This window comes from Saimiri boliviensis, chromosome 21 (genome assembly GCF_048565385.1).
Source record: "Saimiri boliviensis isolate mSaiBol1 chromosome 21, mSaiBol1.pri, whole genome shotgun sequence".
NCBI lineage: Eukaryota > Metazoa > Chordata > Mammalia > Primates > Cebidae > Saimiri > Saimiri boliviensis.
The window spans coordinates 22268821-22283974 of record NC_133469.1 but is presented as its reverse complement, the minus strand read 5'-3'; the positions used below and the strand labels follow the sequence as shown (position 1 = coordinate 22283974).

The following is a 15154-nucleotide window of genomic DNA, read 5'->3' as shown; positions in this document are numbered from 1 at the left end:
AAGTTGTCCTATAAAGCTAAAGTGGTCGTAATTTTTTTTTTTTTTTGAGACAGAACCTTGCTGTGTTGCCCTGGCTGGGCTCACTCAGCTCACTGCAACCTCTGCCTCCTGGGTTCAAGTGATCCCCCAGCCTCAGCTTCCCTAGTAGCTGGATTACAGGCATGTGCCACTATGCCTGGCTAATTTTTTTGTATTTTTAGTAGAAATGGAGTTGCACCACGTTGGTCAGGCTGGTTTCAAACTCCTGACCTCATTCAATCATGCTTGGCCCAGTAATTTTCTTGTTTTGAAGTATCATCATGAACTCATAAATTTTGAATATATTTACATTTTTAAACCAAGATTTTTTTTCAATGCTCAAATATCTCCTCTTTGGCCAGTGATGCGTGCCATCAAGCTGGCTCCTGTAATCGGGTTTTTTTCTTTTTGGAGACGGAGTGTTACTCTCGCCGAGGCGAGAACTCAGTGGTGTGACTTCAGCTCATGACAGCCTCTGCCTCCTGGGTTCAGGTGAATCTCCAGCCTTAGCCTCCTGAGTAGCTGGGATTATAGGCACACACCACCAAACTTGGCTAATTTTTTTTTTTTTTTTTTGAGACGGAGTTTCGCTCTCGTTACCCAGGCTGGAGTGCAATGGCGCGATCTTGGTTCACCGCAACCTCCGCCTCCTGGGTTCAGGCAATTCTCCTGCCTCAGCCTCCTGAGTAGCTGGGATTACAGGCACGCGCCACCATGCCCAGTTAATTTTTTGTATTTTTAGTAGAGACGGGGTTTCACCATGTTGACCAGGATGGTCTCGATCTCTTGACCTCGTGATCCGCCCGCCTCGGCCTCCCAAAGTGCTGGGATTACAGGCTTGAGCCACCGCGCCCGGCCTAATTTTTCTATTTTTAGTAGAGATGGGGTTTATATGTTGGCCAGGCTGGTCTCAAACTCCTGACCTCAGGTGATCACCCACCTTAGCTACCCAAAGGGCTGGGATTCCAGCATCAGTCACTGCGCCCAGCCTCGGCTCCTGTATTTGTTGACAGACCTCCCAGCAGTCTCTGATTCTTCCTTGTTTTCTCTTGTAAAAGAGTCCAGGTTCACCTCATATTTTCTGCCCCAGTATTGGAATTAGTTTGTCAAAACAGTCTTAGTTCCTTCTAGAAGGAAACTACATTTAGAGACTATCAACTGTGTGTTAGAAACGGTCATTGCTAGTGGGTCTTGCTATCTTTTAATAAAAGTATTCATGTTGACATTTATAGAATAATAACGAACGGCTGGGCACGGTGGCTCATGCCTGTAATCCCAGCACTTTGGGGGGTCAAGGCAGGTGGATCACCTGAGGCCAGGAGTTCAAGACCAGCCTAACCAACATGGTGAAATTTATCTCTACTAAAAATACAAAAATTAGCTGGGTGTGATGGTAGGCACCTGCAATCCCAGCTACTTGGGGGGCTGAGGCGGGAGAATCACTTAAATCTGGGAGCAGAGGTTGCAGTGAGCTGAGTTTGCGCCATTGTACTTCCATCTCAAGAAAAAAAGCTACGTGGTGAATTTCTGAGCTACAAAAATTTCGTGGGTCATTTTCTTGGAGTGTCAAGTAATACACTACCTGAATACGTATATATGTATACATTATCTATGTGTTTTTCTTTCTAGACACTAAAACTCTTACCATACAGCATGAGATGTTAACAAGGACAGAAAATCCTTGTGTTTATCCCGACTTTAAAGAAAACGCTTCTAATGTTTCCCTTCTAAGTAGATTGTCTGCCTAGATTATTAAGATACTGGCAGAGGAAATTCCATTCTATTCTAAGTTTGCAGAAATTGCCACAACCCAAGGAAGGCCTGATTCTGCTACAAGCTAGAAGAGCCACAGACTCTTACCTAGAGGCTTCAGAGTGAAACCCTGTCAATAGCTAGGTTTTGGATTTCTCCCCTCCAGGACTATGAGAGAATACATGATGTCACCCGGTTAACGTAACTTGTTATGGTAGTCCTAAGGAACTAATACAAAATTCAAAATTCAATCGACTACCCACCCCGCTTCCTTTTTCTGAGACAGGGTCTTGCTCTGTCACCCAGGCTGGAGTGCTGTGCACAATCACGGCTCACTGCAGCCCTGACCTCTCGGACTCAGGTGATCCTCTTACCTCAGCCTCCTGAGTAGCTGGGAGTACAGGCATGCAGCACCATGCCTGGGTTAAGTTTTTTTTTGAGACGGAGTTTCGCTCTTGTTACCCAGGCTGGAGTGCAATGGCACGATCTCGGCTCACCGCAACCTCCGCCTCCTGAGTTCAGGCAATTCTCCTGCCTCAGCCTCCTGAGTTGCTGGGATTACAGGCACGCGCCACCATGCCCAGCTAATTTTTTGTATTTTTAGTAGAGACGGGGTTTCACCATGTTGACCAGGATGGTCTCGATCTCTTGACCTCGTGATCCACCCGCCTCGGCCTCCCAAAGTGCTGGGATTACAGGCTTGAGCCACCGCGCCCGGCCTTTTTTTTTTTTTTTTTTTTTTTTTTTTAAGACAGAGTCTTGCTCTATTGCCAAGGCTGGAGCACAGCCTCGGTTTGATCTCTGCTCATGGCAACCTCTGCCTCCCAGGCTCAAGTGATTCTGCTGCCTCAGCTGCCCAAGTAGCTGGGATTACAGGTGTGCACTGCGCCGTGCCCTGCTCATTTAGGTATTTTTAGTAGAGGTGGGGTTTCACCATGTTGGTCAGGTTGGTCTTGAACTCCTGACCTCAAGCGATCTGCCCTCTCCGGCCTCCCAACGTACTGGGATTACAGGCATGAGCCATCACACCTGGCTGCTGTTGTTTTTTTTTTTTTTTTTTTTGAGACGGAGTTTCGCTCTTGCTACCCAGGCTGGAGTGCAATGGCGCGATCTCGGCTCACCGCAACCTCCGCCTCCTGGGTTCAGGCAATTCTCCTGCCTCAGCCTCCTGAGTAGCTGGGATTACAGGCACGCGCCACCACGCCCAGCTGATTTTTTGTATTTTTAGTAGAGACGTGGTTTCACCATGTTGACCACGATGGTCTTGATCTCTTGATGTCGTGATCCACCCGCCTTGGCCTCCCAAAGTGCTGGGATTACAAGCATGACTCGACATGCCTGGCCTTGTTTTCCATTCGTATGACTTCCTTTGAGAAACGTGTATCGAAAGCTTTTGCCCATTTTAATATCTGACTTTTTCCTAAGAGTTGTTTGAGCTCCTTATATACTCTGGTTATGAATCCCTTCTCAACTGACTGTTTGCAAATGTTTTCTCCCATTCTGTGGGTTGTCTCTTCCCTCTGCTGACTGTCTTTGCTGTACGGAAGCTTTTTAACCTGATGTGATCCCACTTGTCCATTTTTGCTTTGGGTGTCTATGCTTGTGGGGTATTGCTCAAGAAATCTCTGCCCAGAACAATGTCCTGGAGGGTTTCTCCAAGTTTTTTCTTTTTCTTCTTTCTTTCTTTTTTTTTTTTTTAAAGACGGGGTTTCACCATGTTGGTCAGGCTGGTCTTGAACTCCCGACCTCAGGTGATCTGCCCGCTTTGGCCTCCAAAGTGCTTAGATTACAAGCGTGAGCCACCATACCTGGCCCCAAGTCTTTTCTTGTAGGAGTTTCATCACTTGAGGTCTTAGATGTAAGTCTTTAATCCACTTTGATTTTATTTTTGTATATGGCAGGAGATAGCGGTCTAGTTTTCTTCTTGTACGTATGGATATCAAGTTTCTCTAGCACCATCTGTAGAAGAGACGTCTTTTCTCCAGTGTATATTCTTGGCACCTGTGTCAAAAATGAGGTCGCTGCAGGTGTTTGGACTTGTTCCTGGGGCCTCTCTTCTGTTCCATGTGTCTCTGTGTTTGTTTTTGTGCCAGTTACATGCGGTGTTGATCATCACAGCTCTGCAGTATAATTTGAAGTCACGTTAAATCCTCCAGTTTTGTTCTTTTTGGTTAGGAGAGCTTTGCCTATTCTGGGTCTTTGGTGGTTCCATAAACATTTTAGGACTTTTTTTTTTTTTTTTTTCTAACTCTGTGAAGAATGTCGTTGGTATTTTGGTAGAGACTGCACTGAGTGTCTCAATTGCTTTGAGCAGTACGGACATTTTAACAATACTGATTTTTTTTTTTTCTTTTCGAGACAGAGTCTCGCTCTGCCAGGCTGGAGTGCAGTGGCGCGATCTCGGCTCGCTGCAACGTCTGCCTCCCGGGTTCAAGCAATTCTCCTGCCTTAGCCTCCCGAGTAGCTGGGATTACAGGCACACGCCACCATGCCCAGCTAGTTTTTGTATTTTTTAAGTACAGATGGGGTTTCACCACGTTGGCCAGGATAGTCTCGATCTCTTGACTTCATGATCCGCCCGTCTCAGCCTCCCAAAGTGCTGGGATTACAGGCGTGAGCCACCGCGCCCGGCCAACAATACTGAGTCTTATAATCCACAAATGTAGAAAGTTTTCCATGTTTTGTGGTTCTTTTGAATTTCTTTCATCCATGTTTTACAGTTTTCATTGTCGAGATCTTTCACTTCTTTGATTAATTCCTAGGATTTTATTTTATTTATGACTACTGTATAGGGGACTACAATATAGGTATTATTAATCTTACAATATGAAAACTAAGCCATAAAAATGGGTTTTAGACATGCCTATATAAATTAAAATGTCAAGTGTACCCAGTAAGAATCCTATTTTTAAAAACCCACAATCTCACTAAAAAATATAAACAAAAGCCAGTTATTATGTCTAGAGAAATTTAACTGTAGCATTGGAAATTGCCAAGTATGGAAGATCTTAAAAGTGAGATACACTACACAGTATGATACAGGCTAAACCTGTAGATTATATGCACTAAGGGATTTATTTTATTATTATTTTTTATTGCGACGGAGTCTTGCTCTGTCACCCAGACTGGAGTGCACTGGTGCGATCTCGGCTCACTGCAGCCTCTGCCTCTGGAGTTCAAGCAATTCTCCTGCCTCAGCTTCCAGAGTAGCTGAGATTACAGGCGTGCACCACCACAACGGGCCATGTTGGTCTCAAACTCCTGACCTCAAGTGACCCGGCTACCTCGGCCTCCCAAAGTGCTGGGATTACAGGCATGAGCCACCACGCCCAATCATCATTTCTTTATTAATTCTAAAACTCTTGGTGTGGTCCAGTGTGGTGGCTCATGTCTGTAATCCTAACACTTTGGGAGGCTGAGGCAGCCAGATCACTTGAGGTCAGGAGTTTAAGACCAGTCTGGCCAATGTGGCGATACACTGTTTCTACTAAAAATATAAACATTAGTTGGGCATGGTGGAATGCCTGTAGACCCAGCTACTCAGGAGGCTGAGGCAGGAGAATCACTTGAACCTGGGAGGCAGAGGGTATGGTGAACCAAGATCGCACCACTGCGCTCCAGCCTGGGGGACAGAGCGAGACTCTCTCTCTCAAACAAAACAAAACGAAACAAAACAAACAAACAAAAAAGATATTGGTAGGAATGAGGTGCATATAATAGCTTAAGTAACTTTATGTTACTTAATAGGTACGTAAGGCCAGAATCTTTCAATTTTCCTAGCCAAAATTTTGTCCTGCAAAATGTTACATTCAAAAAGCCAAATCAATACACTATGTTGTTTTATTAAAAAATTTGCTATGCTGTTTTATTAAAAAATGTCAAACACTCAATACACTTATTGAAATGGTAAACCCTGGCCTATGTTAAACTAGACCAAATGATTTATTATTATATGACTTATCAGGTTGAGCTTATAAATACAATTGTTATCTAAGAAAACATCTAAAGACAGGCCGGGTGCAGTGGCTCACATCTGTAATCCCAGCACTTCTGGAGGCTGAGGTGGGCGGATCATGAGGTCAGGAGTTCCAGACCAGCCTGGGCAATATGGTGAAACCCCATCTCCACCAAAATATAAAAAATTAACTGGGCGTGGTGACATGTGCCTGTAATCCCAGCTACTCGGGAGGCTGAGGTGGGAGAATCTCTTCAACTCAGGAGGCAGAGGTTGCAGTGAGCCGAGTTTATGCCACTGTGCTCCAGCCTGGGGGACAGAGCAAGACTCTGTCTCCAAAAATAAAAAACAAAACAAAACAAAACAAAAAAACAAAAGAAAGAACACATCTAAAGACAGCTATCATCCTTGGCTTGCAGGACTAAAAACAGAAAAAAAAGCCTCATCAGGCCAAGACCTGGACCCGAGAAAACTTTATCCTAATCCTATCATTTGTAACGTTCTAGATGTGAATCAGGCTGTATCTAAAAATAAACAAAAAACTATGACTTTTCTTAAACATACCTCGTTTGCGTTCGAAATTATGTCCGTCAAATCAGCTCTCATCAATACCTTAATTTTTTTTTTTCTATTTCACGTGTGGAACACAGAGATCAGAATAAGAAGCCAGATTCTGAAAGACACACTAAGAATGACCAATACGAGAGCTTCAGAAGGAATGTAAAGGCAGTGGGGGTGGATGTAGGTGAATGAACATGTCAGAATACAACACACCACATATTTAAATAGAAACTGCTGGAAGCGTCTCAGATGCACGGTGGACTTAGCTTGACCTGGCTTTGGCTACAGGTGGCTGGCCCACAGACGCGCCCCTCTCCAGACCGTACCTTCCACTGCCTTGACCTTCTCCTCCAACTCGCGTTTCCTCTCTTCCTTCAGCATCTGCTCCTGTTCCTTCTTCTGCACGGCTAGAAGAATCTGACGCTCCTCCTCCTCCTCTTTGCGCTTCTGTTTTTCTATTCTGGTCAGCACAGGAGTCTCCTACGAGGAGCCAATGAGCACACCCTGTCAGTATACAACCGCGCACGACCAGCTCTTTGGTCTCGGTGAAGATTCAACTCACCGAATACAATATATTCAACAACTAGTATCAGCTATCTACTGTTAGCTAGGGGCTTTATATCACAACAAGCTGATTTTGTTATCTGGAGAACACGTGTTGGGATACATACAAACGTTTTAAAATAAGGGAGTTTCAAAACAAGGTAAAAGTTTTGTGTCCTACGATTTATATTCCTTGTGGTATTTAGGTGATCATCTTATGGATAATTTACTGGGGAGAAAAGAAATTGGAGCAGTTCAGAGATAAGCCATTTTTTTTAGAGTTAATATTTGATAAAGCGAACTTTTAAAAAGCACCTTATCTAAGTTTACTAGGATGAAAGACAGTCACTTGAGAGAACACAGTCCCCACCAACCTTTTTTTTTTTTCTTTTGAGGCAGACAGAGTCTTGCTCTGTCACCCAGGCTAGAGTGCAGTGGTGCAATCCTGGCTTACTGAAACCTCCCCCTCCTGGGTTCAAGCGATTCTCCTGCCCTAGCCTCCCGAGTAACTGGGATTACAGGTACCTGCTATCACGCCTAGCTAAATTTTTGGATTTTTAGTAGAGATGGGCCTTCGCCATGTTGATCAGGCTGGTCTCAAACTTCTGACCTGAGCCTCCCATACAGGTGTGAGCCACTGTGCTCAGCCCAGAACACGGCTTCTTCATTTCAATAATGTGCATGAATTAAAACTCTTAACTTTTATGCTTTACAAGTAAAACAATGAATAAAATAGGGGTTCTGATGGGCAGGGCCGCTGTTTTGATTTCAGGTGCAGAACAGAGATGAAGGAGAGATTCATCAACTACCCAAACATTGGCTAGCCTTTCCACGAGATTTTCAATTCAAACATTAACAAAGATTTCAAGTAATTGCTGGCGATGTGATTACTTAAGAAATCTAAAAAAGAAAAAGGTAAGGCAAGCAAAGGAAAACGGGACTATTACGATCATAATTTATGAAAGGTTTACAATGCTACGGCCGGGCGCGGTGGCTCACGCCTGTAATCCCAGCACTTTGCGAGGCCGAGGCGGGTGGATCACGAGGTCAAGAGATCGAGACCATCCTGGTCAACATGGTGAAACCCCGTCTCTACCAAAAATACACAAAATTAGCTGGGCGTGGTGGCGCGTGCCTGTAATCCCAGCTACTCAGGAGGCTGAGGCAGGAGAATTGCTTGAACCCAGGAGGCGGAGGTTGCGGTGAGCTGAGATCGCGCCATTGCACTCCAGCCTGGGTAACGAGAGCGAAACTGTCTCCAAAAAAAAAAAAGAAAAGTTAAGAAAGAAGCTGGACTGGAGCCAGGAACTCTCACTGGTGGAACAGAAAGACCGTGCTCTGTTTACTCAACAGGGAGAAGACGTCTTCCTGGGTACAGAGAGCCGGCTGGCTGGAGCACTGTGTGACTCCCAAAAGCTACTGCCACCTCTCATCCAGGTCACAGCGTCAAGTACGGAGACCCTCAGTGTGTGTAAATGAAGGCACGGCAATTTACTGCAGACCGTATGCAAAGGGTTGCCTAATCACTGACTGTAAGGAAATAGTCCTCAGAATGGCTCTCTCTTTTGATAAACTGTTTGCTGGAAAAAGTCCTACCTGGGAGGGAGGAAGCAGAAGTGACGGATGGGATGGTTCGGGAAGAACTGGTGGGCTTTCAGGCCAATCGGGACAGACGGCCCCATTAATGGAGAAGCATGTGAGAATGACCAACACCATCTCCCACTAGGTGGTGGTCAGCGTCAAACCTCTTAGATCTGGGGCCAGTGAGTAACACTCACGGCTGGCATTTCATCTGCAACGGTGACTGAGGGAAGGCCTGTAACCAGAGCAGGCTCACTGCTTCTAATTGTTTTTTTTGGTTTTGTTTTGTTTTGAGAGGGAGTCTCACACTGTCGCCCAGGCTGGAGTACAATGGCGTCACCTGGGCTCACCGCAATCTCCGCCTCCCGGGTTCGAGCAATTCTCCTGCCTCAGCCTCCTGAGTAGCTGGGACTACAGGCGTCCGCCACCACACCCAGCTAATTTTTTTTTAGTATTTTCAGTAGAGATGGGGTTTCACCATGTTGGCCCGGATGGTCTTCATCTCCTGACCTCGTGATCTGCCTGCCTCAGCCTCCCAAAGTGCTGGGATTATAGGCGTGAGCCACCACACCCGGCGAATTGTTTTAAATGTTCAACTACGTAAGTGTTAGGTAAATGGAAGAATAAAGGCAATTATAAAAGCTCTGACTTTGCCCTGTATGTATGATGACGTCGGTGTACAAGACAAAATTTAATGCCTGTAAATTTCAGGCCACGCCTTGTAACTGATTTCAGCTGCGTACATGGACAGGTTGAGACTGAAAAGCCATGCTGGGTGTATGTATTAACTTCAGTATATGAACCGTCACCATTAACCTACAAAATTAAAGCTGTATTTAACTGGCTATCAGAAGAAAACCCAAGCTAAATTCGTAGAGAAGTGGTGGTCTATATAGTTATTTGCATTAAGCGGCATGCGCTGTGATGCTTCTGCATTTATTCTGTGACCTCCAGTGTCACTTGAAGATGGCATAATATAGAACGTAACCTGTGGTATCGGTGATAGAAATGATACCTGTATTCTTCCATTCTCACACTGCTATCAAGAACTACCGGAGACTGGGATTCATGGAGAAAAGCGGTTTGACTCAACAATTCCACCGGCTGTAGAGAAAGCACGGCCAGGAGCCCCAGCACCTCTAACCACAGCGAAGCAGGAGAGATGGGAGACACAGCCAGCCAGCGCGAGTGTGCACGCACGAACGGGGACGTGCCACGCACGTCACAACAGCCAGATCTCCTGAGAACTGACACAGTCTCATGAGAACAGCAAGGGGGATGCCCAGCCCTTGACTCGGCACCGCCCGGCAGGCCCTGCCCTCACACGTGGGGATTATGACTGTAGGTGAGCTTTGGGTTCGAACACAGAGCCAGATCGTATCAATGCCTTTCTAAAGAAGGGATTTATCAGAAGATGGTGCTTCCGGAGGACTTGCACTTTTAGAACTGTGTTCCCTCCTGCTGTGTCATCTATATACACACACGTGCGTATATGCATGTATGTCTATGCACACACAAAGAGAAATGCGTATATATCTGTGTGTACACATGTGTGTACATAGCCCCGCCATCTACGTCACTTGACCAATCCTGGTGACCTGTCCCCTTCCTTCTCTTTGGACCATCAGCGCCTGAGTAGTGACTTCCAGAGACAAGTGACATAGAAAATCAAGGACCTTTACATGAAGAAGTAACGTACATTACGGGAAGGTATTCCTTAGGTCTGTCACCGGCTCACAGTTCAAACCATCTGACTTACGCCCCAACGTAACGGGAATTTAAGGTTGGTGGTCCAGCAAATTATGAATAGCTTTGACTGTAAGTTTCAAACTCTCACATGTTCACATGCTTAAATCTGGATATCAGAATTTTTTTTTTTTTTTTTTTTTTTTTGAGACGGGGTTTCGCCTGTTACCCAGGCTGGAGTGCAATGGCGCGATCTTGGCTCACTGCAACCTCCGCCTCCTGGGTTCAAGCAATTCTCCTGCCTCAGCCTCCTGAGTAGCTGGGACTACAGGCATGTGCCACCATGCCCAGCTGATTTTTAGTACTTTTAGTAGAGACGGGGTTTCACCATGTTGACCAGGATGGTCTCGATCTCTTGACCTCGTGATCCACCCGCCTCGGCCTCCCAAAGTGCTGGGATTACAGGCGTGAGCCACTGTGCCCGGCCTTGGATATCAGAATTTAAACAGTTCCTGAAATGTATGAATGTTTCCTTAATATAGTGACTACAAAGTATCTCAAAAAAAAAAAAAAAAAAAAAAGAAAGAAAGAAAGAAAGAAAAGACATATGGGTCACACAATAATGCTCAACAGAATCCGTTTTGTAGTAAAGGCAGAGAAGAAAAGCCTGAAGCAAGTATGTGAAACGTGAACAGCAATGATTCTGAGAGGTGGGATTACCAGGTCTTCTAGTTTTCTACATGTATCTTCCACATTTTCTATAAGGACGTGGTAGGCACGTGGGGGCCTGCACCAGCCACACCCAGCGGTGGCTCCTGTCCCTGCTGACGCCACCTGTCCCTCTAGCTCTTGCTCCACCTGTCTCAGACCACTTGCTCCAGAATCGGCCCCCTCTCCACCCTGGCCCTGTACCTGCAAAAACATTCTGCTTAGCGGGAGACTTCTGCCTCACTTCCCCGGGCTTTTTTCTTTCGCCAGCACGGGTTACCATTTTAGCAGTTTCCATCTGATATGAATTCTCAACGATTACAATTCTACCCAAATGCCATTACACACATCGAGAAAAAAACAATTCTACCTAAATGCCATTACAGACATGTAAGAAAAAAACGCTCTATGCTGTGCACCAGTCTGTTTTAAAATTTCTGTGCTAATTGTCAGCACTAAGCCGTGCCAGGTAAAGCAAGTCTTGCTGAAAGCACCACTAAAAAACAGGATTCACTTCCTGGCCGTGTTTCGACGCCTAACGAACCAGCACAACCACATGAACGACGAACAAGCAGGCAAAAAGACACCTACGGTTAAAAAAAATCCGATACTGTCTTGTGCTGCGAAGTTTCTTCTTTAAAAAGTGAGGTCAGTTGCAAATGGGAGAGAAGTTGGTGTCTGAATGCTTTACAGGTAAGAGGCCTGCTACAATCAAGGATTTTTAAATTTTTATGTATGTATTTATTTTTAAAAGAGGGAGTCTCACCATATTGGTCAGGCTGGTCTCGAACTCCTGACCTCAGATGATCCGCCTGCCTCAGCCTCCCAAAGTGTTGGGATTACAGGTGTGAGCCACGGCGCCCGGCTCGAGGGGGAGTTTTAATGAGAAGCTAATAAGAAACACCACTTTAAAATCCAGTAAAGGACAATTCAACAGAACACCTGGGTTTAGCAGTGCCCAATACGCTGTGTCCTTACACGCCCCTCTCTCTGAGGGCGGGTTTCAGACTCGCTGGCACCCCTGCCCCCTTAGCACATTTGAGACTACCACCCAACAAACAGCTCCCTGGCAACAGCAAGGATCGAAGTCACCGGACAAAAATAACCACTGCACGCCAGATCCTGGACTTGTCAGCCACTCGCCCCTCACTGATATTTGCTCCAGAAATCACAACTAAATAAATGTCTTTTTGAGGCAGTAAATTGGACTGACCAATGCAGGCCATAAACTCTGTCTCCACGCCTAAAAACTCACTTCAACACTAGGATTTTCTCCAGGACGTCGGGGACCCCAACAGGTAATTTTACAGTCTCTATAATACTGTGGTTTCTTTCTGTTCAAACTAACAGAGGGCCGGGTGCGGTGGCTCAAGCCTGTAATCCCAGCACTTTGGGAGGCCGAGGCGGGTGGGTCACAAGGTCAAGAGATCGAGACCATCCCGGCTAACATGGTGAAACCCCGTCTCCAAAAAAAAAAAAAAAAAGACAAACTAAAGAGTAGAATAAAACTAAGCTCAAACACTGCCAAGAATAAAATAAGACATTTTAGTGTTTGCTTGGAGCCGTGAAGAACCTTCCAGTCTATTCAGCCTGCTGTGCGATCTGAATTGCAGCCTAGGACATCTAGGAACGCTCAGGGCAGTGAACAGCAAATCAAGAAGGGAGCTTTCCAGGAGGTGTGCACTGCCAAGGTACTAAGATAGCAGACAGGGCCCAACAAGGCCAGGCTAGAAAACCATTTGAGAACACGGCTGGATGCCAGGGCCGAAGGCCGTTCCAAAATTAGCGAGAACTACGAGGAAGAGGATGTTGGAGAAGGGAGGTCAGTCATTAATAGACTTGTTAACCCCCAGGTAATTACACACCGGGCAAGACACATCTCTGAGCTAAAAAGAGACAAAGGTGAAATCAAAACAGACTGAGGTAAACACAAATTTACAAATTCGCTTTCCCTTGTCCCGGCTCAAGGTAGAATGCCGAGTTATTGACAAGATCTCTGTCACAGACCATCCCGTTTCACTTCAATTTAAGAGCCATGAAATTTAAGAGCCAGGAAACGCAACAATCCAAAGACATGGTTCAGAGTTGAGCTACTGTCCCTTAACTCAAAACTCTCCATGATCACTGACCTGTTTAAACATTTGTTGAAAGAGTGCTCAAAGGAGATCAAAGGTTACAAGTAGAATATGAAGACTGGCCAGCCCTGAGTCTGAACTTGAGAGAACCCAGTGAGATCAGTGGATAATGGAGAACAGGCTTGTCGGGTTAAAAGGAAGAGCAGGTGGGAGCAGTTTAGAAAGTGCCTGGGCGGGAATCACCGTGTGCTTCCTAGAACCTGCATGGAACAGGAGGCGGGATGAGGAAGGGGCTTTCTGAATTCCCCGTTTGCCTCTCCTTATTCCTGGCTTCTTCCTGTATTTCACTTTCCTTTTTGACTCCACATTGAAACATTAATTAAAACCAGCAATCTAGGTTTCTTACGGTGCACCGGACTCTCACCGTGCCGATTTTCACATCTCAGTCAAGACAATAATATTGTCCCTTCCTACAGCGTGATGTGATAAAGCCATTTTACTACTTTTTTTTTTTTTCAGAGGTGGGGGTCTTGCTATGTTGTGCAGGCTGGTCTCAGACTCCTGGGCTCAAGTCAATCTGCTGCTTCAGGCTCCTGAGCTGGGCATTCAACTTCTCTTAAGCTTTATTACAAAATGAAAATGCCTGGCCGGCTCTGGAATGCTGCTTGGAAAACTCTCGTTAATAATTAGTGGTTGCGGGCCGGGCACGGTGGCTCAAGCCTGTAATCCCAGCACTTTGGGAGGCCGAGGCGGGTGGATCACGAGGTCAAGAGATCGAGACCATCCTGGTCAACATGGTGAAACCCCGTCTCTACTAAAAATACACAAAATTAGCTGGGCATGGTGGCGCGTGCCTGTAATCCCAGCTACTCAGGAGGCTGAGGCAGGAGAATTGCCTGAACCCAGCAGGCGGAGGTTGCGGTGAGCCGAGATCGCGCCATTGCACTCCAGCCTGGGTAACAAGAGCAAAACTCCATCTCCCCCAAAAAAAAAAAAAAAAAAAAAAAAAAATTAGTGGTTGCACCAAACATTCAATCTCAAACTCCCACGTGATGCCCTTTCTCTCATGTGAACTAAACAGTTCCCTGCCCTCTGAAAAGACAGATGTCCTCTTTTGCTTTGTGTCTTAGAAGAAATGTGATTACGTACACGCCACAGCAAGGCCTTCACATCTAAGTGTTTCATCTCACCAGGGATCGCACAGATCCGCGCTCATTCCGGGACACTTTCTGGGTCCATGCTACGTCTCCAGTTAGAAGCAAAACAACAAACCAGCCACAAACTCCCGCGTTTTCCTTTCTTTTAGGAGATGGGAGTCTCCCTCTGTCGCCCCGGATGGAGTACAGTGGTGCAATCTCAATTCACTACAACCTCTGCCTCCCGAGTAGCTGGGATTACAGGTGCGTGCCACCACGCCTGGCTAATTTGTGCATTTTTAGTAGACACGGGGTTTTGCCTTGTTGGCCAGGCTGGTCTGAAACTCTTAAGTGCAAGGGACCCACCGGCTTTGGCTTCTCTTTTTTTTTTTTTTTTTTTTTTTTTTTTTTTTGAGACGGAGTTTCGCTCTCGTTACCCAGGCTGGAGTGCAATGGCGCGATCTCGGCTCACCGCAACCTCCGCCTCCTGGGTTCAGGCAATTCTCCTGCCTCAGCCTCCCAAGTAGGTGGGATTATAGGCACACGCCACCATGCCCAGCTAATTTTTTGTATTTTTAGTAGAGACGGGGTTTCACCATGTTGACCAGGTTTGTCTCGATCTCTCGACCTTGTGATCCACCCGCCTCGGCCTCCCAAAGTGCTGGGATTACAGGCTTGAGCCACTGCGCCCGGCCGGCTTTGGCTTCTCAAAGTGCTGGGATGACAGGTGTGAGCCACGTGCCCAGCTCTACTATACACTGTGTTTTGATCACACGGTCACTTCCTGTCTCTGCTTTCGTTTCGACCTTTCCTGTAGTGTGGGATGCCTTCTGCCTTCCTTCTCCTACGCTCTTTGTCCCCGCTTTGTCAGTACTAGCCAGCTCAAGACTCAGGTCAAATATGGCTCTGCCTACTCAAACTCTCTTTTCATCGCCAGCTCTAAATCCTCCTACCTTTGCATCTGTGAACCGCCAGTATACATATACCTACTGCGGAATGTATTCTCGCCGGGCGCGGTGGCTCACGCCTGTAATCCCAGCACTTTGGGAGGCCGAGGCGGGTGGATCACGAGGTCAAGAGATCGAGACCATCCTGGTCAACATGGTGAAACCCCGTCTCTACTAAAAATACAAAACATT

At 46.2% G+C, this 15154-nt stretch overlaps 1 protein-coding gene across 3 annotated transcripts in view; it reads right to left on the bottom strand.

The window, feature by feature from the left end:
• Window positions 1–15154, bottom strand: part of CECR2 (CECR2 histone acetyl-lysine reader) — a 178427-nt gene that overhangs the window by 28323 nt on the left and 134950 nt on the right. For all 3 annotated transcript variants that reach the window (XM_074391049.1, XM_039462538.2, XM_039462539.2), the window contains one exon: window positions 6613–6766. In XM_074391049.1, the coding sequence (XP_074247150.1) occupies window positions 6613–6766 (154 nt within the window). The remainder of the gene's footprint in view (window positions 1–6612; window positions 6767–15154) is intronic.